General features: G+C 45.1%; 1 protein-coding gene across 1 annotated transcript in view; it reads right to left on the minus strand.

The window, feature by feature from the left end:
* Positions 1–691: 691 nt before the first annotated feature.
* mnta (MAX network transcriptional repressor a) overlaps positions 692–23,031 on the minus strand; it is a 152,250-nt gene continuing 129,910 nt past the window's right edge. The window contains exons 5-6 of the mRNA XM_070857019.1: positions 16,911–17,103; positions 692–6,391 (exon numbers count right to left, since the gene is read on the minus strand). Coding sequence (XP_070713120.1) covers positions 5,670–6,391; positions 16,911–17,103 — 915 coding nt within the window. The 3' untranslated portion in view covers positions 692–5,669. The remainder of the gene's footprint in view (positions 6,392–16,910; positions 17,104–23,031) is intronic.

Raw genomic sequence — 23,031 nt, forward strand, 5'->3', positions numbered from 1 at the left:
GAGGGAGCGAAGATGAGGGCTGTAGCAGGGGGAATGGTAAGGGTGGGAGCGAGTAATCATTTTACTTGGGACTAGGGCATCAAAGATGGTAGTGAGGGTGTGGTTGAGCAGATCAATTTCCTCCTTTAAGATGTGCCTTAAAATCTACATCTTTGGCCAAGATCTGCCCTAATATCACCTTATGTGGCTCAGTGTCAAATTGTGTTTGCGAACGCTCCGGTGAAGCGCCTTGGGATGTTAAAGGCGCTATATAAATGCAAGTTGTTGTTGTTGTAAATGTGTTTACGAACATTTCCCCTGGTCAGTATCTCTAGCGAAATACTAAACACGCCCACCTCCACGAGCTCATTTACAATGTTGCTAGATTTAGTGGCTAGAGCTGTTCTCCTATCCACCCTACCCCACCATACAAGTTAGTGCATCAGCAAGAATCAATGCCTTCAAAATGAGAGAAAACTGAACAGCACTGTGAAGGTGGAGGGAAAGTTACAGAATCCCAACCTTGAACAAAGATTCTAATACACATCCACACAACAGAAATGAAGCAAGGAAGCAGATGGAAGGTCAGTGCAGGTGTATCTTTATTTTATAGTATCTTAGGCAAGTGCATCTTGCTTGATAGATGGATATGAGAATATTATACACATTGATACTGAGATTTTTTTGAATGAAAGCCATTATATTACAGCTAAATAGTAAAAATACATTATATACAAAAATCCACTAATATTTTTCACACACCTGGTCCATTCAAACACTTCATAAATCTTCACAGAAAAGATTTCTTTTTTTTGTAAAACAGGTTTTCCCCTCAATATCTTAAACAAAAGCTGATGCACAGTGAAGACATTTCACCATAAACATTAATAATAAAAAAGTAATGTCTCTCTAATGGGGGGAAATTATTCTGCTTTCTTTTATTTCAGTTAGAGACCCAGTCAAGTTTTTTTGGTCAGCCTGGTGTCTGACGTGCACCATGCTCAACAGCAGTCTCCGAATCAAGTTACTGAGAAACCCAGCACAAGTAGTAGCTGCTTTTTGTACAGTGTGAGACCTGCCCTCGCTGTGGATAGCTCCCGATCGCAGCCAGCCACAACCTGGTTAAAAAATAAATAAACAGGTCTCCCCAGCCGACGTCCTTAGTAAGTTCTGGCACGTTTAAACTTTCGGGTTGCAGCCGGGCTGTGCGGGACCAGCACTTCAGGAGCTGGTGCCTCCAACGCGGCTCTTAGTGCAAAGTAGGAGCAAGCTAGTCTTTCTGTTTGCCCGATAGTAAGTGCATGCTCTTTCTCTGTAAGGGTGTACACCACTTACCCAAATACGGAGAGCTTAGGCACAGGACACATGAATCAGAACAGCACCATGAGGTTCCATTTAGGTAAAATGACAAATAAATGGAAACAGAGCTCCTTTTACACTGAACGGTAAGTTTTGTAGCTACAGCCCAGTTTGTACAGCTTTTTGGGGGTATAGCTGGTATGAAATAGTCTCCTCACTATCCTCCTCTAATGGATTAATCTTCTGTTTTAAGTATCTCTACGAGAGAAGAAAATGTAATTGTTTTTTTTTTCCATTGCAATCAGGGCAGTACAAATCACAGATTCAAATATTTCATTTTTCCCTCAGGCAATAGGGTGAACGATGATGCCCATAAGTTCTATTTACTTTTTTTTTTAGGTTAAAGCAGTGTACTGAGATCATAAATGCGTTTGTGAAGCAAGGATTTATAATTTAACGAGAACTGCCAAACTGAGGAAACCTTCGCCAGTCCATTACAATGTTGCGACATACAGGACCAGTGCAATTCCTATTTCCCCACCCACTGTGTTTGATAAAACTCAATTCTTCCATCCTCTCCAATTTTGATCTCCTCGCTCAAAGGTGCCGCTTCTTGTTGGATATGGTTGGGGGGGTGGGGGGAGGGGGGGCCAGTGGGTGCTCTTCAGTACCTTGTCCAAGAAGCCCTTCCTCGTGCGAGAATGTCTAGACGGCAAGTGTCAGCAGACTATCAGACCATGGAGGCATCACAGCTGAACTGGATCTTATCCTCACGTAGACACACGCACAAACTACACTCTAAAGTACGAGGTGCTGAATGGCGATCAGGACTGGGAACCCTGGCTCATGTTCCTCCAACCCCCCTAACCCAATGCTTCCTGTGGCTGCGTTCTGCTAACTCTACACAGAAGTTAATTATTACTTTAAATTTCAATTGAAGGGTTGGGCGCGTGGGGGGCAATTATTAATCTCCCTGATAATAGTCCCTGGATGGTTAATTTTTAATGCCCTGGAAATTCACAGAAAGCTAACCACACAAGTGCCTTTCAATATTAAGAACACCGACGTACAATAAATTTATATAACATACACAAGGCATCTTGTATCTATATATCCTTGTATTAAACAGTCAACAAAAGTTTCGTGACTTTTATTTGAGCTGTGTTTTACCAGACTGCTCTCCTCACAGTCGAACAGCCAGCCACAGGTACAATCTCGAGGGTACTCGGTCTGTGTAAATTAAGAAAAAAAAACCCAGCAAGTTTGCAAATGGTTTCTTCAGTTCAGAATATCTCCACATTTTATTATAAAAATATTTTTAAAAAAGCTTGCATTAACTAGCAAGTCTTTCACAACCATCAGATGTCCCAAAGCACTTTATAGCCAATGAAGTACTTCATGAAGTGTAGTCACTGTTGTAATGTAGGAAACATGGAAACCAATTGTGCACAGCAAACTCCCGCAAACAGAAATGAGATACTGACCAGATAATCTGTTGGTTGAAGGATAAATAATGGCCAGGACACCGGGGATAACTTCCCTACTCTTCTTCAAAATAGTGCCAAGGGATCTTTTAAGTCCACCTGAGAGAGCAGACGGGGGCCTCGGTTTAACGTCTCATCCGAAAGACGGCACCTCCGACACTGCAGCGCTCCCTCAGTACTGCACTGGGAGTGTCAATCTAAATTTATATGCTCAAGTCTCTGGAGTGGGACTCGAACCTACAACCTTCTGACTCAGAGGCGAGGATGCTACCCACTGAGCCACACCTGACACCAGCTGTTTAGAAAACAGTCGCCCAGTTGCTACCCACTAAACACATAACAGCGGGTGAGCACTGCAGTGTACCCCAGCACCAAGTCCATTCCCAGGAATCAGGGGCAAACACCCTGAGCTCACTCATTGCCACAATATAGTATGTGTATTATTTCCAGTGAGTTGTAACTCAGGAGCAGTAGCATTAAAGAAAAGAAAAGCTCACCAATGCATACAGAGATTTGCATATGCACATAAACGGCAATACTCAAATGTTGATCAAGAGAAAAAGTGATGTCTTGCTGCACCAAAGGCTTAGTGGGTTAAGTGCAATCTCTGGTGTGGTAAAGAGCCATCAGACCACGGACGGTCCCAGGTTTGATCCCCACATTGTGCCCAGACTACTGGATTAGGGAGGCAAAACAAAACAAACATAAAAAAAATCAGCCAGGACATCCTCTCCTGATTGTTATCTGGAGACTCTGAAAAGTGTGCAGTCTTTAAGGTGAGGAAAGAATTGGGCTGGGCTGTGATTCCCCTGCAGTTGAACAGCTAGCCGCAGGTGCTGTGCATCATGGGGTGGGGTGGATAGGAGGAGAACTGAAAGGGAGAAAAACACACAGAAGAAAAAAAATTGGAGATATCAGAACTGAACGCTGTTGCCGGGCAGAAAACACTCAGGAAAACATCACGTGACCAAGCAAAAATATGTACTTTAATTCTGACTGGATGATGCAGGAAAACAAACATCTTTTATATATTACAATGCACTGCCACAGCAAGGGGGGCAGAGAACACAAATAAACCATCCTGTTTCACTCGCAGGCTTATTATTTCATTTGAACCCCTTGCTGCATCACTACCTTGTAACACACCAGTAAGCTATTATCCTGTGTATAATAATAAGGCATTAAAATAAAAATTCTGAAAACCATTTCTACATAAACCTGTGGTGTTACGTGTGAATAGAGATGCCCTGGAATTAAAAAGTACACACACAAATGTATATATATATATACACATACACACACATAATACAAGTATGTGTGTATATATAAAAAATATATATAAATATTTGTGTGTGTAATATATATATATATATATTAAAAATCACCATTTTATACAGTGGGGTTTTGAGGCAATGCAATGGCTTTCGTCTACTAATGCGTTAATAACCTGCCCATAAGTACAGAGTCCAATTCTGGCTTCTAATATTTCTAAGGAACCAGTGCCAGGCTGTAGCAAAATGCTGCACTTAAAAGTAAAATAAAGCATCTACTACATGACACTCAGCTTACAGAAAAGAAACAAAACGGCAGTAACTGGGCCAGAGTTAGCGTCAGAAAAGCTGATCACGGTATCAAGGCGGTCACGACACTAATCCTTCCACTTGAACTTTCCTCAACACTATTATGATCCCGTTACTAGCTTACACCAGCCAACGTGGGAATTAATCAAATATTTATAGGCTCAAAATTCAGGGATGCCTGGAGAAGATTCATTTTGGAGGAAACCAGCTCTCATTTTAAACTTTTTACACTGCATTCTTAGACTAGGTTAGTGTACGGCACAACATTTCTAGTTTCACCGTGATTTTTTAAAAAAGAAAATAATAATAATCTGAGAAGCTCATGATTGGAACCACACTGAAAATACCTGAGACATCTATTTACATTTTATTTTTAAAAAAATTAGGGGGTATACTTTGTTGTGAGAGTACGGTAAACCGAAGCCTTGTTTATAGACCTCTCCGGTTTGGTTACAGAATTTTTCTTTAACTATACGTACAGAGTAAAAATATACCCCATGGTACTTAAGTATGGTGACCTAGTCAAGGAGGATCTTCAAAAGGAGCCATCCGACAAAGGCTACCTCAGCCGGAGCCTCATGGTTCATGAATCAGATCCATTTATAATGGTTTATCAATCAGACCCATTCTGAGCCTAAATCAAAGAAAGCAGAAAACTTTATTGCAAAAAAAAAAGTTTAAAAAAAAAAGATCCCCATATGACAGACACTGCCTTTATAGTACACGTGATGTCAGCCTTAGACAATTCATACACTTAAACTCACTTTAAGCTCAGAAAGCCACTCAGTCCAACAGATACAGCTACAAACAGGACTGCAGCACATCATTAACACCGTCCGATGAAGCTCAACTCCACCGAGGCCTTAGTTTGCATAATTCCTCTCACTCTCTCTCTCTTTTCTTGAACCCTCTGTCCGATCACGGAGACACCTGTCCAGCAATTACTTCCTGGAGAGAAGCAGCGCATGAAGGCGCGGGGAAGGGAGGAAAAATAAAATAAAAGTCTCGCTAACACCTTTTAAATTCACCAATTACAAATACACACACACACACACACACACACACACACAAAGGTCACTAAGGACATCTGTCATTCAGTTTGCTCTGAGTTTGTTTTGCGCAGTGCGTATTCCTTTCCCACTGCCAGCTTAGTGACGTTGTTGGATGGTTTTTTTTTTTACTGTGCCAACCCTTTCCGTTTGATGCCTTCCGAAGCCACCTTTCCTTTCCCTTGCCTGTAACTTGTTGTCAGGAATGTATTGGAGAACCAAGGAAAATGGTCGTTCAGATTACTGCTTTCTCGAGGGGGCCTCTGCGCTCCTCAGATTCAGGCCAGCTTCAAAGTGCTCACAGGAAACGATGGCATGGTCACCATGGTGACAGGGTTCAGGACTGTCTGGCCCACTATCTGCTGGTGCACGACTTGAGGGCCCATGGCCTGCTTGGTCACGACGGCCTGCTGCCCGATGGGCGTGGTGCCGTTCACTTGCTGGTGGGTGATGGTGTGCGTGAGGTGGCTCACGACGGGCGGGTTCATTGTCATTGACTGCGGGTAGATAGCGGGCAGCTGTTGACCAAGGTGAGCCATATGGCTTAAGTTGGCTGGGTGCACAGTGATGTGGCCAATAGGTTGAGCAGCAGTGGTCAGCTGCACAGAGCTGGAGGTCGCAGGTGCAATATGAGTAATGTGTTTTGCTTGCGAAGCTTGAATGACGTGATTGACAGCTGTGTGAATCACCGATGCGTGGGAAGCAGGTGCAGCATGGGCAATGACTGTCGGCTGCAGCGTCGACGCCGTCACGATGTGAGTCTGTGCTGGCACTATCGTTGGAGACTGAATTAAAGCATGGGGCTGGATTTGCAATTGTGCCTGGCTTTGAGGCTGCTTCTGCTGGACAGACAAATGCTGAGGCAGCAACAATGACTGGTGAGTAATAGCAGGAGAAGAAACAGCCTTAAGCAACTCATGGTGTGAGCGATGAGGTGTTTTTGGTAGAGAGTTAATAGGCCTCATATCATCAATATCATCGTCGATATTGTCTTCACCCTCTGAAATGGATAGAAAAACAAAAAAAAAAGAGACAAATGGTTAAAGCGGCACATTTCCATCAAGGGAAAAGCTTGTTTCCACCAATCCCCACCTGAACTTTCAACCCTCCTCCCCTGAAGGCATTGACGATTGCTGGAGTGAACCAGTTGCTGGCTGGTGCCTCAGTTAACTGATCATGTAGATACAGTGAGAGTGTCATGAGACTATGCCACACTGTGGCGCACCATCCTAGAATCCTCCTGGACCTCCATGCTCCGCTTATTCTGCCCTTTTGAACATCTCCGATTTTAAATGCTTCACCATTGGCAGTCGTGCTTATAGCTGCCTGGGTCCTAAGCTCGGGAATTCCCTCCCTAAATCTTTCCGCCTCTCTTTCCTCCTTCAAGACGCTCCTTAAAACCTACCTCTTTGACAAAGTTTTTGTTCATCTGCCCCAACATCTCCTTATATGCCCTGGTGTCAATTTTTTTTTGATAACGTTTCTGTGATGCACCTTGGGACGTTTTATTACATTAAAGGTGCTATATAAATATAGATTGTTGTTGCCCTGGCCAATCCTGTCCTCGCCTGGCATGCGCTTTTTCAGCAGCGGGTCACTGCGGTAGCGATCAGGAACAGCAGCGGTTTCCACCTCCCTAAACCAAGGCTCTGCAATTGCAGTAGACCAACTGAGAACAGCTATCTCAGCACAGATCGGGGGCGGGAGAAAAGGGCAGTGCTCCACCTCTGGAAAGTATGCCAGTGTGGACGTCAGCCGCGGCTCAGGATCGGAAGGGGCTGCACTGACCCACCCACCAAATCGCCTGGACCCGATCATCGTGAATGAGAACCTTCAGGGAGAGGAGGGGAGAGATGGGGGAAAAAAAATAATCTGGTACACAATTACTGATTCATTAAGTATGAAATCAAACTTGAGGAACAATAATTCACTTCCAAGATTCCAATGAAAACAGTGAGACACTCTGCTGAAAACAGACAGATAGAGCACAATTAGTTTATGTAATAAATAGACAATACATAATTAGATCTCAGAGCCATGCTCTCCATGTTAATGGAGCTGAAAATGTTTCTCTACCCTGTTAGCAAACAAGAATTGCACAATTGCACCACAATATACTAATAGCCTTTCAGAAAACTCATTTACAAATCTTCTGCTGTTTCCAAGTCATCCAAGCTGGTTGTCATGACGATCTTCACAAAAGGCACAACATGCCATTAGAAAGGAGACATCCAGCTGTGCTATATTTACAGAATCAGGGCAGTTCCTCTCTCCCCGCCATCTCATGAATTCTTCTGCTCCTCCCCTCCTACCCGCTCAAGAACTCGAAGTATTTTTCACTGTCATGTGTTGAAAACCAGATTCACAATAGATTCCTCCACAACGTTCAGTTTTTGGGAAATGGCTCATGGTCCACCTGTGTTACTTTAAACAATCTTTGATCCTCTAATCAATGTAGTGGGCCTTCAAGCCTGCTCTACCATTCAATAAGATCATGGCTGATCTTCGAACTCAACTCCCCCCTCCCGCCCTATTCCCATATCCATTGATTCCCTTGGTGTCCAAAAATCTATCGATCTCAAAGACCGAGCCTCCACGGCCGTCCGGGGTAGAGAATTCCAAAGGTTTACAACCCCGAGTGAAGAAATTTCTCCTCATCTTGGTTCTAAATGGCTGACCCCTTATCCTGAAACTATGACCCCTACTTCTAGACTCTCTAGCCGGGGTAAATGGTCTCTCAGCAGCTAGCCGGTCAAGAATTTCTTTATGTTTCAATGTCCTGAATTGGAAAACTGGATTCATAATAGAGTCCTCCGCAATTTTCAGTTTTGGGGAAATGGCTGCAAAAACCAAAACAGTCTCTGTCTACAAGCAGTGTGCAGGAGCCACTGTCCCCTTCAACTGTGGCTCTCAGTAGACTTACTCCATTTGCCACTTGGTTTCTCTTTGTGCCCTGTTCGATTGTGGGATATTGATCGAGCTGGAATTCAGTGTTAATACTTGCCAGGGGAAGGGAATGTTATTGGAAACCAAGGCGAGAAGGATATGTAGACAGGGTTAGATGAAGTAGGGTGGGAGGAGGCTCGTGTGAAGTATAAAAACCTCCATAGGCCAGTTGAGCCGAATGGCCTGTACATTCTACATAAAGGCTAGCCCAGATTCCATACAATAAGTGAAAGGGCTTTATTAAAATAGAACCAGGTGGTTATTTTTCCTCCTGCTGCAAGGAAAGTTCCCAGCTTCTACTTGTAGACTGCCCACAACAACAACAACTTGTATTTATGTAGCGCCTTTAACGTAGTAAAACGCCCTAGGAGCTTCACAAGAGTGTTATCAGACAAAAAATTTGACAAAGAGCCACATAAGGAGAAATTAGGGCAGATGACCAAAAGCACAGTCAAAGACGTAGGTTTTATGGAGCGTCTTAAAGGGGGAAGGGAAGAGAGGTAGAGAGGTTTAGGGAGGGAGTTCCAGAGCTTAGGGCTGAGGCAGTTGAAGGCACGGCCACCGATGGTTGAGCGATTATAATCAGGGATGCTCAAGAGGGCAGAATTAGAGGAGTGCAGATATCTTGGAGGGTTGTGGGGTTGGAGGAGATTACAGAGATAGGGAGGGAGCAGCTTGGTTAAAGTTAGAAGGTCAATTCCTTGATCCTGTGAAGAACACTTGGAAAATTGGGCCTACAATGTTGCAGCCCCATCTCCAACCTGCACTCCTCCAAAGAACAACTTCCCATCTGGGAGCATGGAATTAACCATCCAGGAACTCACTTTGTGGGGACGTGCAGATGCAAACCATATCCTGTCACACCACAGTGAAACAGGTTGCAGCATTTCTGGTAGTGGCTATTCAGCAAACCACTAGCCCTTGCATGATGAATAGCACTGCTGTATAACACACCACGAAGAAACGCTCCTCACCAAATTTCAAGCACCAGAAATTGCAGGCAAAAATCAAAAAGGGCCACATTAAAACAAAATTCTAAAAGGGCAAAAAGTGTTAAAAAAACAAGCCTGGAGGCTCTTTGTCTCAATGCGAGGAGCATTCGTAATAAGTTGGATGAATTAACTGCGCAGATAGCTGTTAACGGATATAATATAATTGGGATTACGGAGACATGGCTCCAGGGTGACCTTAGGCTGGGAACTCAACATCCAGGGGTAGAAACATAGAAAATAGGTGCAGGAGTAGGCCATTCGGCCCTTCGAGCCTGCACCGCCATTCAATAAGGTCATGGCTGATCATTCCCTCAGTACCCCTTTCCAGCTTTCTCTCCATACCCCTTGATCCCTATAGCCACAAGGGCCATATCTAACTCCCTCTTGAATATATCCAATGAACTGGCATCAACAACTCTCTGCGGTAGGGAATTCCACAGGTTAACAACTCTCTGAGTGAAGAAGTTTCTCCTCATCTCAGTCCTAAATGGCCTCCCCCTTATCCTAAGCCTATGTCCCCTGGTTCTGAACTTCCCCAACATCGGGAACATTCTTCCTGCATCTAATCTGTCCAGTCCAGTCAAAATCTTATACGTTTCTATGAGATCCCTTCTCATCCTTCTAAACTCCAGTGAATAAAGGCCCAGTTGATCCAGTCTCTCCTCATATGAAAGTCCAGCTATCCCTGGAATCAGTCTGGTGAACCTTCGCTGCACTCCCTCAATAGCAAGAACATCCTTCCTCAGATTAGGAGACCAAAACTGAACACAACATTCCAGGTGAGGCCTCAGTAAGGCCCCCATACAACTGCAGTAAGACCTCCCTGCTCCTATACTCAAATTCCCTAGCTATGAAGGCAAAAATAACATTTGCCTTCTTCACCACCTGTTGTACCTGCATGCCCACTTTCAATGACTGATGAACCATGACACTCTGGTCTCGTTACACCTCCCCTTTTCCTAATCTGCCGCCATTCAGATAATATTCTGCCTTCGTGTTTTTGCCCCCAAAATGGATAACCTCACATTTATCTACATTATACTGCATCTGCCATGCATTTGCCCATTCACCTAACCTGTCCAAGTCACCCTGCAGCCTCTCAGCATCCTCCTCACAGCTCACACTGCCACCCAGTTTAGTGTCATCTGCAAACTTGGAGATATTACACTCAATTCCTTCATCTAAATCATTGATGTATATTGTAAAGAGCTGGGGTCCCAGCACTGAGCCCTGCGGCACTCCACTAGTCACTGCCTGCCATTCTGAAAAAGACTCATTTATCCTGACTCTCTGCTTCCTGTCTGCCAACCAGTTCTCTATCCACGTCAGTACATTACCTCCAATACCATGCGCTTTGATTTTGCACACCAATCTCTTGTGCGGGACCTTGTCAAAAGCCTTTTGAAAGTCCAAATACACCACATCCACTGGTTCTCCCTTGTCCACTCTGCCAGTTACACCTTCAAAAATTCCATAAGATTCGTCAAGCATGATTTCCCTTTCATAAATCCATGCTGACTTGGTCTGATCCTGTCACGGCTTTCCAAATGCGCTATTTCATTCTTAATGATTGATTCCAACATTTTCTCCACTACTGATGTCAGACTAACCGGTCTATAATTACTCGTTTTCTCACTCACTCCTTTTTTAAAAAGTGGTGTTACATTAGCTACCCTTCAATCCATAGGAACTGATCCAGAGTCAATAGACTGTTGGAAAATGATCACCAATGCATCCACTATTTCTAGGGCCACTTCCTTAAGTACTCTGGGATGCAGACTATCAGGCCCTGGGGATTTATCGGCCTTCAATTCCATCAATTTCCCGCCTAATAAGGATATCCTTCAGTTCCTCCTTCTCACTAGACCCATTGTCCCTTAGTACATTCGGAAGGTTATTTGTGTCTTCCTTCGTGAAGACAGAACCAAAGTATTTGTTCAATTGGTCTGCCATTTCTTTGTTCCCCATTATAAATTCACCTGAATCCGACTGCAAGGGACCTACGTTTGTCTTCACTAATCTTTTTCTCTTCACATATTTATAGAAGCTTTTGCAGTCAGTTTTTATGTTCCCTGCAAGCTTCCTCTCGTACTCTATTTTCCCCCTCTTAATTAAACCCTTAGTCGTCCTCTGTTGAATTCTAAATTTTTCCCAGTCCTCAGGTTTGTTGCTTTTTCGAGCCAATTTATATGTCTCTTCCTTGCCTTTAACACTATCCTTAATTTCCCTTGTTAGCCATGGTTGAGCCACCTTCCTCGCTTTATTTTTACTCCAGACAGGGATGTACAATTGCTGAAGTTCATCCATGTGATCTTTAAATGTTTGCCATTGCTTATCCACCGTCAACCCTTTAAGTATCCTTTACCAGTCTATTCTAGCCAATTCACACCTCATATCGTCGAAGTTACCTTTCATTAAGTTCAGGACCCTAGTTTCCGAATTAACTATGTCACTCTCCATCTTAATAAAGAATTGTACCATATTATGGTCACTCTTCCCCAAGGGGCCTCGCACAACAAGATTGCTAATTAGTCCTTTCTCATTACATATCACCCAGTCTAGGATGGCCAGCTCTCTAGTTGGTTCCTCGACATATTGGTCTAGAAAACCATTTCTAATACACTCCAGGAAATCCTCCTCCACCGTATTGCTACCAGTTTGGTTAGCCCAATCAATATGTAGATTAAAGTCGCCCATGATAACTGCTGTACCTTTATTGCACACATCCCTTATTTCTTGTTTGATGCTGTCCTTAACTTCACTACTACTGTTTGGTGGTCTGTACACAATTCCCACTAATGTTTTCTGCCCTTTGGAATTCCGCAGCTCCACCCATACCGATTCCACACCATCCAGGCTAATGTCCCTCCTTACTATTGCATTAATTTCCTCTTTAACCAGCAACGCCACCCCGCCTCCTTTTCCTCTCTGTCTATCCTTCCTAAATGTTGAATACCCCTGGATGTTGAGTTCCCAGCCTTGGTCACCCTGGAGCCATGTGCTGTGATGCCAATTACATCATACCCGTTAACTCGTCCACCTTATTCCGAATACGCCTCACATTGAGGCACAGAGCCTTCAGGCTTGTCTTTTTAACACACTTTGCACCTTTAGAATTTTGCTGTAATGTGGCCCTTTTTGTTTTTTGCCTTGGGTTTCTCTTCCCTCCACTTTTATTTCCCTCTGTCTCCCAGCATAGGTTCCCATCCCCCTGCCATGTTAGTTTAACTCCTCCCCAACAGCACTAGCAAACACTCCCCCCTGGTTCCGGTCCTGTCCAGGTGCAGACCGTCCGGTTTGTACTGGTCCCACGTCCCCCAGAACCGGTATTCAATATTCAGGAAGGATAGACAGAAAGGAAAAGGAGGTGGGGTAGCGTTGCTGGTTAAAGAGGAGATTAATGCAATAGTAAGGAAAGACATTGGGCCCAAGTTTCCACATGCGCCTATAACGGCGCAGTCCCGACCTGGATGCTCGTTTTTCGCGCCACAAAGTGCGCCTAAAAAAAACCTCTGTATTCTCCACCTCCCTGCAGGTCCTCTGGCCCTTGGCGCAGCAGGAGCTGTAGGGGGGCGGAGCCAGGTCCCTGCGCTGAAAACAGTGCCGGGACCTCTGCACATGCGCTACAGTGGGCACGCAAGTGCAGTAAGCTCCAGGCGCCCGAAACTGTGTGGGAGGGGCCCGAAGCACGCAGCCCCTATCCCTGGCCGAATGGCCTCACTGGGGCTGCGTGAAAAGGCTCCTCCCATGCCTAGCTCCTGCTTCCTCCCGACCCGACTCGACTCCCGCTTCCCATCCCACCCCACCCCCCGCTGGACCAGACCCGACACCCGCTCCCACCCCCCCCCCCCCCCCCAGACCGGACCGGACCCGACTGCCGCTCCCGCTCCCCCCCGACTGGACCCGACCCGACTACCGCTCCCGCTCCCGCTTCCCCCCGACTGGACCCGACCCGACTGCCGCTCCCGCTCCTGCTCCCGCTTCCCCCCGACCCGACTGCCGCTCCCGCTCCCCCCCGACCCGACCACCGCTCCCGCTCCCCCCCGACCCGACCACCGCTCCCGCTCCCCCCGACTGGACCCGACCCGACTGCCACTGCCACTGCCGCTCCCGGACTGGATCCGACCTGACCTCTCCCTCCCTCTCCCTCCCCCTCCTTCTCCCTCCTCCCTTCTCCTCCTCCCCCCCCCCTCCCCCCTCCTCCCCCCCTCCCACCCACCGACCCGAACCGAACCTCCCGACCCGACCCAACGCCACCTACCTGTAAATCTGGTGCTGGGGACGGGCCCTGCCCGAAGTCTCGGGCCCAGCCCTTTCAGCCTTCGTTCCTGACGGCAAACCGCTGCCTTTCACACGGGTAGGAACATGGTTTATTTAATCTTTTCTTTGCTTATAAATGTTTATTCAGATTGGATTTATTTGTATAATATTTGTCTAAGTATAAATAAGGATTTATTATAGAATTTAATGACTTCCCTTCCCCCTCCCCCCCACCTCATTCTGGACGCCTAATTTGTAACCTGCGCCTGATTTTTTAATGTGTAGAACAGGTTTTTTCAGTTCTACAAAAATCTTCACTTGCTCCATTCTAAGTTAGTTTGGAGTACGTTTTCACTGTGGAAACTTTGAAATCAGGCGTCAGTGGCCGGACACGCCCCCTTTTGAAGAAAAAATTCTGTTCCAAAGTGGAACTGTTCTACCTGCCTAGAACTGCAGAAAAAAAAATGTGGAGAATTGCTATTTCTAAGATAGTCCGTTCTCCACCAGTTGCTCCTAAAAATCAGGCGCAAATCGTGTGGAAACTTGGGCCCATTATGTTGGATGATGTGGAATCTGTATGGGTAGAGCTGCGGAACACCAAAGGACATAAAACACTAGTGGGAGCTGTGTACAGACCACCAAACAGTAGTAGTGAGGATGGGGATGGAAATTAGGGATGCTTGCAATAAAGGTACAGCATTTCGATTGGGCTAACCAAACTGGTAACAATACGGTGGAGGAGGATTTCCTGGAGTGTGTAAGGGATGGTTTTCTAGACTAGTATGTCGAGGAACCAACTAGAGAGCCGGCCATCCTAGACTGGGTGTTGTATAATGAGAGAGGATTAATTAGCAATCTTGTTCTGCGAGACCCCTTGGGGAAGTGACCATAATATGGTAGAATTCTTCATTAAGATGGAGAGTGACACAGTTAGTTCAGAGACTAGGGTCCTGAACTTAAAGAAAGGTAACTTCGATGGTATGAGACATGAATTGGCTAGGATAGACGGACGAATGATACGGAAAGGGTTGACGGTGGATCGGCAATGGCAGACATTTAAAGATCACATGGATGAACTTCAACAATTATACATCTCTGTCTGGCGTAAAAATAAAATGGGGTAGATGGCTCAACCGTGGCTAACGAGGGAAATTAGGGATAGTGTTAAAACCAAGGAAGAGGTATATAAATTGGCCAGAAAAAGCAGCAAACCTGAGGACTGGGAGAAATTCAGAATTCAGCAGAGGAGGACAAAGGGTTTAATTAGGAGGGGGAAAACTGAGTATGAGAGTAAGCTTGCAGGGAACATAAAAACTGACTGTAAAAGCTTCTTTAGATATGTGAAGAGAAAAAGATTAGTGAAGACAAATGTAGGTCCCTTGCAGCCGGATTCAGGTGAATTTATAATGGGGAACAAAGAAATGGCAGACCAACTGAACAAATACTTTGGTTCTGTCTTCACTAAAGAAGGCACAAATAACATTCCAGAAAAACTAGGGGACCGAGGGTCTAGCGAGGAGGAGGAACTGAAGGAAATCCTTATTAGTCAGGAAATTGTGTTTGGGAAATTGATGGGATTGAAGGCCGATAAATCCCCAGGGCCTGATAGTCTGCATCCCAGAGTACTTAAGGAAGTGGCCCTAGAAATAGTGGATGCATTGGTGGTCATTTTCCAACATTCTATAGACTCTGGATCAGTTCCTATGGATTGCAGGGTAGCAATGTAACCCCACTTTTTAAGAAAGGAGGGAGAGAGAAAACAGGGAATTATAGACCGGTTAGCCTGACTTGGTAGTGGGGAAAATGTTGGAATCAATTATTAAAGATGTAATAGCAGTGCATTTGGAAAGCAGTGATAGGATCGGTCCAAGTCAGCATGGATTTATGAAAGCGAAATCATGCTTGACAAATCTTCTAGAATTTTTTGAGGATGTAACTAGTAGAGTAGACAAGGGAGAACCAATGGATGTGGTGTATTTGGACTTTCAAAAGGCTTTTGACAAGAGATCTGTGTGCAAAATTAAAGCACATCGTATTAGGGGTAATGTATAGGGTAATGTACAGACGTGGATAGAGAACTGGTTGGCAGACAGGAAGCAAAGAGTAGGAATAAACGGGTCCTTTTCAGATTGGCAGGCAGTGATTAGTGGGGTTCCACAAGGTTCAGTCCTTGGACGTCAGCTATTTAAAATATACATTAATGATTTAGACAAAGGAATTGAATGTAATCTCCAAGTTTGCAGATGACACTAAGCTGGGTGGCAGTGTGAGCTGTGAGGAGGATGCTAAGAGGCTGCAGGGTGACTTGGACAGGTTAGGTGAGTGGGCAAATGCATGGCAGATGCAGTATAATGTAGATAAATGTGAGGTTATCCATTTTGGTGGCAAAAACAGGAAGGCAGATTATTATCTGAATGGTGACAGATTAGGAAAAGGGGAGGTGCAACGAGACCTTGGTGTCATGGTACATCAGTCATTGAAAGTTGGCATACAGATACAGCAGGCGGTGATGGCGGCAAATGGCATGTTGGCCTTCATAGCGAGAGGATTTGAGTACAGGAGCAGGGAGGTCTTACTGCAGTTGTACAGGGCCTTGGTGAGGCCTCACCTGGAATATTGTGTTCAGTTTTGGTCTCCTAATCTGACGAAGGACATTCTTGCTATTGAGGGAGTGCAGCGAAGGTTCACCAGACTGATTCCCCGGATGGCAGGACTGACATATGAAGAAAGACTGGATCGACTAGGCTTATATTCCCTGAAATTTAGAAGAATGAGAGGGGATCTCATAGAAACATATAAAATTCTGACGGGATTGGACAGGTTAGATGCAGGAAGCATGTTCCCAATGTTGGGGAAGTCCAGAACACTAGGAGTCTAAGAATAAGGGGTAAGCCATTTTGGACCGAGATGAGGAGAGGCTTCTTCACTCAGAGAATTGTGAACCTGTGGAATTCTCTACCACAGAAAAGTTGTTGAGGCCAGTTCATTAGATATATTCAAGAGAGTTAGATGTGGCCCTTACGGCTAAAGGGATCAAGGGGTATGGAGAGAAAGCAGGAATGGGGTACTGAAGCTGCATGTTCAGCCATGAACTCATTGAATGGCGGTGCAGGCTCGAAGGGTCGAATGTCCTACTCCTGCACCTATTTTCTATGTTTCTATGCTTCTATGTCAGGTTCCTCAATCTGGTTATCTTAATAACTCAAAATGCTCAGTTAATCTACATGCGCAGGAAACAAAGTTTCTTTTAACTGCTTTGCAGACTCGATGAGCCGAATGGCTTCCTTCTGTGCTGTACTATTCTAAGATTCTAAGTCTTACCGGATGCGGTTGAGGTAGAAGCCTGGTCGTCCTCCGGTTGCACGGTTTGGCGGAGGATGCGATCCACTTCAAGAATATCCATCCATTGGCTCAGTTCATTCTTCAGATCTGTTAATCGTTGCTGGGTGGCAATTTTCTCTCTTGCAAGCCGCTCCATCTCATGCTCATATTCTTTCTCTTTCCTTTTTAAAGTCTGAAAAGAAAATGGATGAGAAAGATCATAAGGTGTGGTATTCAAAAAAGGAACAATGCAACAAATCGGAAGATGGGTTCAGATGAAGGAGGCCCTTCGGCCCATCTGATCTCATCCCTCCAGAATACCAGCTCCACAAGCTTTTACCGTCTCCCTCAACAGGTAGACAGGACCTCTGTTTAGCATCTCATCTGAAAGATGGTACTTGTGATCGCATGGCCTTCCTTCAGTACGGCATTGGCCTGGCAGCCTCGATTGCATCTGAGCCACAGGTGAGAGAAATGCCAAGTAACAGGAACTTTCATTTACAGAGGAGGCAGCGCGGGAACACGGTGCGATGATGTGGCAGTGCACTATGGGGCAGTGCAGATCCCTCACGGAGTGAGTTTTTCCATCTTTGTGGCGTTGCAAGCGGTGGGCGGGGGCGGGGGCGGGGGCAGACAGATGCTCCTTCCCATCCAAGGAGGAAAGAACGATCAGCTTTGGAGGAAGAGTCACTTCTATCTGCTCTCACCTTTTAGCAACAGTCTCGTTCAGCAACATTTGGTGTCACTGCCCAGTGGGTGAGAAAAAGGAAAAATAAGCACATACAAGAGCAACTCACTCTAATGCTTTATCTCTCATTTAGAAACTTCTTTACCCAGAGAGTGGTGAGAATGTGGAACTCGCTACCACAGGGTGTGGTTGAAGGGAATAGTACAGATGCATTTAAGGGGTGGTTAGATAAGCAAACGATGGAGAAGGGAATAGAGGGTTATGCTGATATAGTTCGATGACAGCCTAAGGATAAGGGGTAAGCCATTTAGGACCGAGATGAGGAGAAACTTCTTCACCGAGAGTGGTGAACCTGTGGAATTCTCTACTACAGAAAGTTGTTGAGGCCAATTCACTAAATATATTCAAGAAGGAGTTAGATGTAGTCCTTACTACTCGGGGGATCAAGGGGTATGGCGAGAAAGCAGGAATGGGGTACTGAAGTTGCATGTTCAGCCATGAACTCATTGAATGGCGATGCAGGCTCGAAGGGCCGAATGGCCTACTCCTGCACCTATTTTCTATGTTTCTATGAGGAAAGATGGGTGGAGGCCCGAGTGGAGCATGGACTGGTGTAGGACCAACTGTTTGCAACACCATGTTGAACTGCTACAAATGCCAGCGAACCAATAGATCCAGTAACTTCAAGATTACAATACAATCCGTTCCCTTGAATATCAATGTAGCTCCTTTCTTTTTACAAAATGCGTTACACTTACTATTTGCAGGCAGACTTGAGTTCTTTTTAATGTTAAAATCATTAGATAGAAAGAAAGATTTGCATTTATATAGCGCCTTTCACGACCACCAGAGGTTCCAAAGCGCTTCACAGCCAATGAAGTATTTTTGGAGTGTAGTCACTGTTGTAACGTAGAAAACACACAGCCAATTTGCACACAGCACGCTTCCACAAACAGCAATGTGATAATAACCAGATAATGTGTTTTCGTGATGTCGATTGAGGGATAAATATTGACCAGGACACTGGGAATAACTCCCCTGTTCTTCTTCGAAATAATGCCATGGGATCTTTGACGTCCACCTGAGAGAGCAGATGGGGCCGCAGTAGAACGTCTCATCCAAAAGACGGCATCTCTGACAGTGTAGCACTCCCTCAGCACTGCACTGGGAGTGTCAGCCTAGATTTTTGTGCTCACGTCTCGAGTGGGACTTGAACCCACAACCTTCTGACTCAGAGGCGAAGGTGATAGGGCACAAAGAGGGAACACTTTGTAATGTACATCCTAGGACTAGTTACCTATAGAAGCTGTCTAGCCACCAGCTCAACGGCCAGGAGTTCACAGGCATTGCAAGTACTCCTTAATATGGTCAACAATAGCAGGTTCTTATTAACCTGCTAACAGGTCAGCACGCTGCTTCATGGACTGGTCAAAAAACAATCCCCCCCCCTCAATAAAAAAATACATAAGAATTAAGAGCAGCAGGAGGCCATTCGGCCTCTTGAGCCTGCTCCGCCATTCAATAAGATCATTGCTGATCTTCTACCTTAACTCCACCTTCCCGCACTATCCCCATAGCCTTTGATTCCCTTAATATCCATAAATCTATCGATCTTGGTCTTGAATATACTCAACGACTGAGCTTCCACACCCCTCTGGGGTAGAGAATTCCAAAGGATCACCATCCTCTGAGTGAAGAAGTTTCTCATTATCTCAGTCCTAAAATGGCTGACCCCTTATTCTGAGACTTTGACCCCTGGTTCTAGACTCCCCTGCCAGAGGAAACATCCTCCCTGCATCAACCCTGTCAATCCCTGTAAGAATTTTGTATGTTTCGATGAGATCACCTCTCATTTTTCTAAACTTTAGAGAATATAGACCTAGTCTACTAAATTCCCCCATCCCAAGAATCAGTCTGGTGAACCTTCGTTGCACTCAGTCAATGGCAAGTATATCCTTCCTTGGGTAAGGAGACCAAAACTGTGCAAAATACTCCAGGTGCGGTCTCACCAGGGCCCTATATAATTGCAGTACGACATCTTTACTCTTATACTCAAATCCTCTTGTAATAAAGGCCAACATACCATTTGCTTTCTTAATTGCTTTACATCCTTTAATCAAATCATGATATCTTTAACAGAGAAGGGGTCTACAGGAGCCAATCTGAGCCGGGGCCAGTCCACTGGATACAAGTCAAAACTGACAGCTGTGTCAGTGAACTGAAGACAATCAGGCCTGTATTGGTGGGCAGTGTTACAAAGTCGAATCCTTCCCATGTGCGTGAGAAAGAACGTGTGCATGAGAGAGAGAAAGAGAGAGAGAGAGAGGTGTGCGAGAAAGGGAAAGAAATGAATAGCCAGAAAGAATTTTTCCCGCTTTTAATGTTAGCAGAAAAGGTGTGAGAAAGTACGAATCAGGACTCCCACCCTCTGGGTTGCAATCCTCCTTTCCCCAGTACAATACAGGCCACAGCTTCTCGTAGTTATTCAATTTCACTGTATACATTCAAAACTGAATTCTCTCCATGCATTTCTTGAAAACAGGCTTCCATCTCCTACCCTGCAGCTCCCTTCCTGCATTGCAGTGGGTTTCAAACCTATTCTGTAGGGGAGCCTCTGCAGGTAATGGCATTTTGCTGGAGACACCTCTGAAACACTGCCAGCTACCCAAAGGAAAACAGTGCTATTACGGACCAGTGTGAGACGCCATGCCTTATTGCCCCCAGCGCACGACTAGCTGACACCAAACAAGTTTCTTTCAACATCTCCGGATATCATTCTCAAATCAAGCCGCAATGTCGCCAATCACAATACTGCCCACTTCTGCTTTAATCAAAGACCAGCAGCTTAATTATAGGAAAGGGGCACCATCATCCCTTTCGTCATTTAATCTCTTCTGTCTTCTACCCGATCACAGACCTTCCCTTTTTTTTAAAACTACGCCCCCCCCTCCCCCCAGCCGCCACCTACACTTGCTTAAAACCTGTTACATCTCTAATTTTTTCCAGTTCTGACAAAAGGTCATCGAGCTGAAACATTAACTTGGTTTCTCTCTCCACAGATGCTGCCTAACCTGCTGAGTGTTTCCAGCAATGCATTGTTGATTTTTTTTTGGGTGCGTGGCCCCTTTAACGGGCTGCACGGCCCATTCAAATTAGCGCACGTGCATGTTTTTTTTTTCCATTTAAAAGTTGGTGAGTGGCCTGCGCGGGACTAAAGATTGAGCAGGTTGGGCCTATACTCACTGGAGTTTAGAAGAATGAGAGGTGATCCTATTGAAACGTATAAGATTCTGAGGGGGCTCGACAGGGTAGATGCAGAGAGGATATTTCCCCTCGTGGGGGAATCTAGAACTAGGGAACATACTCAGAATAAGGGGTCGCCCATTTAAAACAGAGATGAGGAGGAATTTCTTCTCCCAGAGGGTCGTGAATCTTTGGAATTCTCTTCCCCAGAGAGCTGTGGAGGCTGGGTCATTGAATATATTTAAGGTGGAGATAGACAGATTTTTGAATGATAAGGGAGTCAAGGGTTGTGGGGAGCAGGCAGGGAAGTGGAGTTGAGTCCATGATCAGCCATCATCTTTATTGAATGGCGGAGCAGGTATGAGGGGCCAAATGGCCGACACTCCTGCTCCTATTTCTTATGTTCTTATGACCTCCAAACCACTTCTCGCAGCTTAATGGGAACACTTATTTCCAGCATTTTCTGCTTTTATTATAGGAAAAGACTGCAGGTCGAGTATTTCAACCAAATTGCTATCCTCCAAAACAACCCAACACACAAATTCATTAACTGTAATTGTAGTTTCTATTTTATGTTGCAATTATTTTTGATACAATTATTGTTGGCAAATTCTGATAGCTGTGTGTGATGACAGTTTACATTATCGTAAAGGAACTGTGACCTTTTTAAAAAAAAAAAATCGCACTCAGCATCTAAACACATATCCGCCACTTTTATTACCAGTTCTTTGAACTGTCTCAGTTTTCATTTAGTGTTCTTATGCTGACTGCTCCTCACACAAGTCCTCTCCAAAGAGACAATACCCCACCTCTACCCCGCCACCCCCAAAGTACAACACACACACACATACATAAACACCCCTCCAGTACCTCACCCATGTGCCAACTATTGATGGGCAAGTCTGGACAGCGAATATCAGCAGGGTGTTCTATTGATGGGAACTAACACAACTAAGTCTGATCTTGTCTTTACTTAACGTCCACACCAAGGGCTGGAAATTGGCCAGCCTTGCACCCATTATTTTAACGCTATTTCACCGTTCTTGGCGAGAAAAGTTGATCAAGTGAATTGGCCAAAGTCTTGCACCAGCGGTTTTGAAATACCGCTGAAAAGTGGACCGCCGGTGCAAGATGAAAAAAGTGCTGTTGCTTTAAATTGGCTGTTCAGCGCACCCATATTGTGGGTGAAAAAAAAAACACCCGACAAAAGCCTGCGGTGCAGCCCCAGAAACGGCGGTACATATGAAGATCTGCAAAAAAGGTAAGTTAAAGTTTTTATTTTTTAATTTTTTTTGCAGTGATTACTTAGTTAAGGATCTTGTAAATTATGCGATTTTTTATTTTTTGTGTTTTGCAATTTTTTTTGTGTTTCCCCCCCCCCCTCCGCCTCACACTCAGGCCCAACTCACAGCGGTAATTGGCCACAGACTAAAGTTGGCAATGATCGCGGTTTCCGCCGTGAATCCTTGTGCAACGCCAATTTTTACCGCTGGGCGCATTCTTTAACGAAACTTGGGCCTTTAAAAAATGGCAGTGTGATTAGTGGTATTTTTGCCGATAAATGCCGAAAAAATACCGCTTTGGCCAAAAGACGAATTTCTAGCCTATACACTCTTCCAGCAGGGATCGTTGGGTAGAGGTCAGTAGTGGGAATCCTGTCTGATTTCTTCCTCCCTATCCCAGGTCAATGAGGCCTACTATAACACCCCTACTACTACCCACTCAGTTAGCTTTTTAAAAATTCGTTCCTGGGCGGAAACCGCGATCCTTGCCAACTTTAGTCCGAGGCCGATTACCGTTGCGAGTTGGGCCTGCGGCGGGACGGGAGGGGGAGTGGAGAAACACAAAAAAACATTGCAAAATACAAAAAAAAAAATCACAAATTATTTACTAGACCCTTAACTAAGTAATCGTTGCAAAAAAAATTAATAAAAAGTTTAACTTACCTTTTTTGCAGATCTTCATATGTACCGTCGTTTCTGGGGCTGCAATGCCGGCATTTATTGCCCATCCCTAATTGCCCTCGAGAAAGTGGTGGTGAGTCGCCTTCTTGAACCGCTGCAGTCAGTGTGGTGAAAATGCTCCCATAGCGCTGTTAGGGAGGGAGCTCCAGGATTTTGATCCAGTGATGATGAAGGAACGCCGATATATTTTGAAGTCAGGATGGCGTGTGACTTGGAGGGGAAATAG

This window comes from Pristiophorus japonicus, chromosome 16, assembly GCF_044704955.1.
Source record: "Pristiophorus japonicus isolate sPriJap1 chromosome 16, sPriJap1.hap1, whole genome shotgun sequence".
Taxonomy (NCBI): Eukaryota; Metazoa; Chordata; class Chondrichthyes; family Pristiophoridae; genus Pristiophorus; species Pristiophorus japonicus.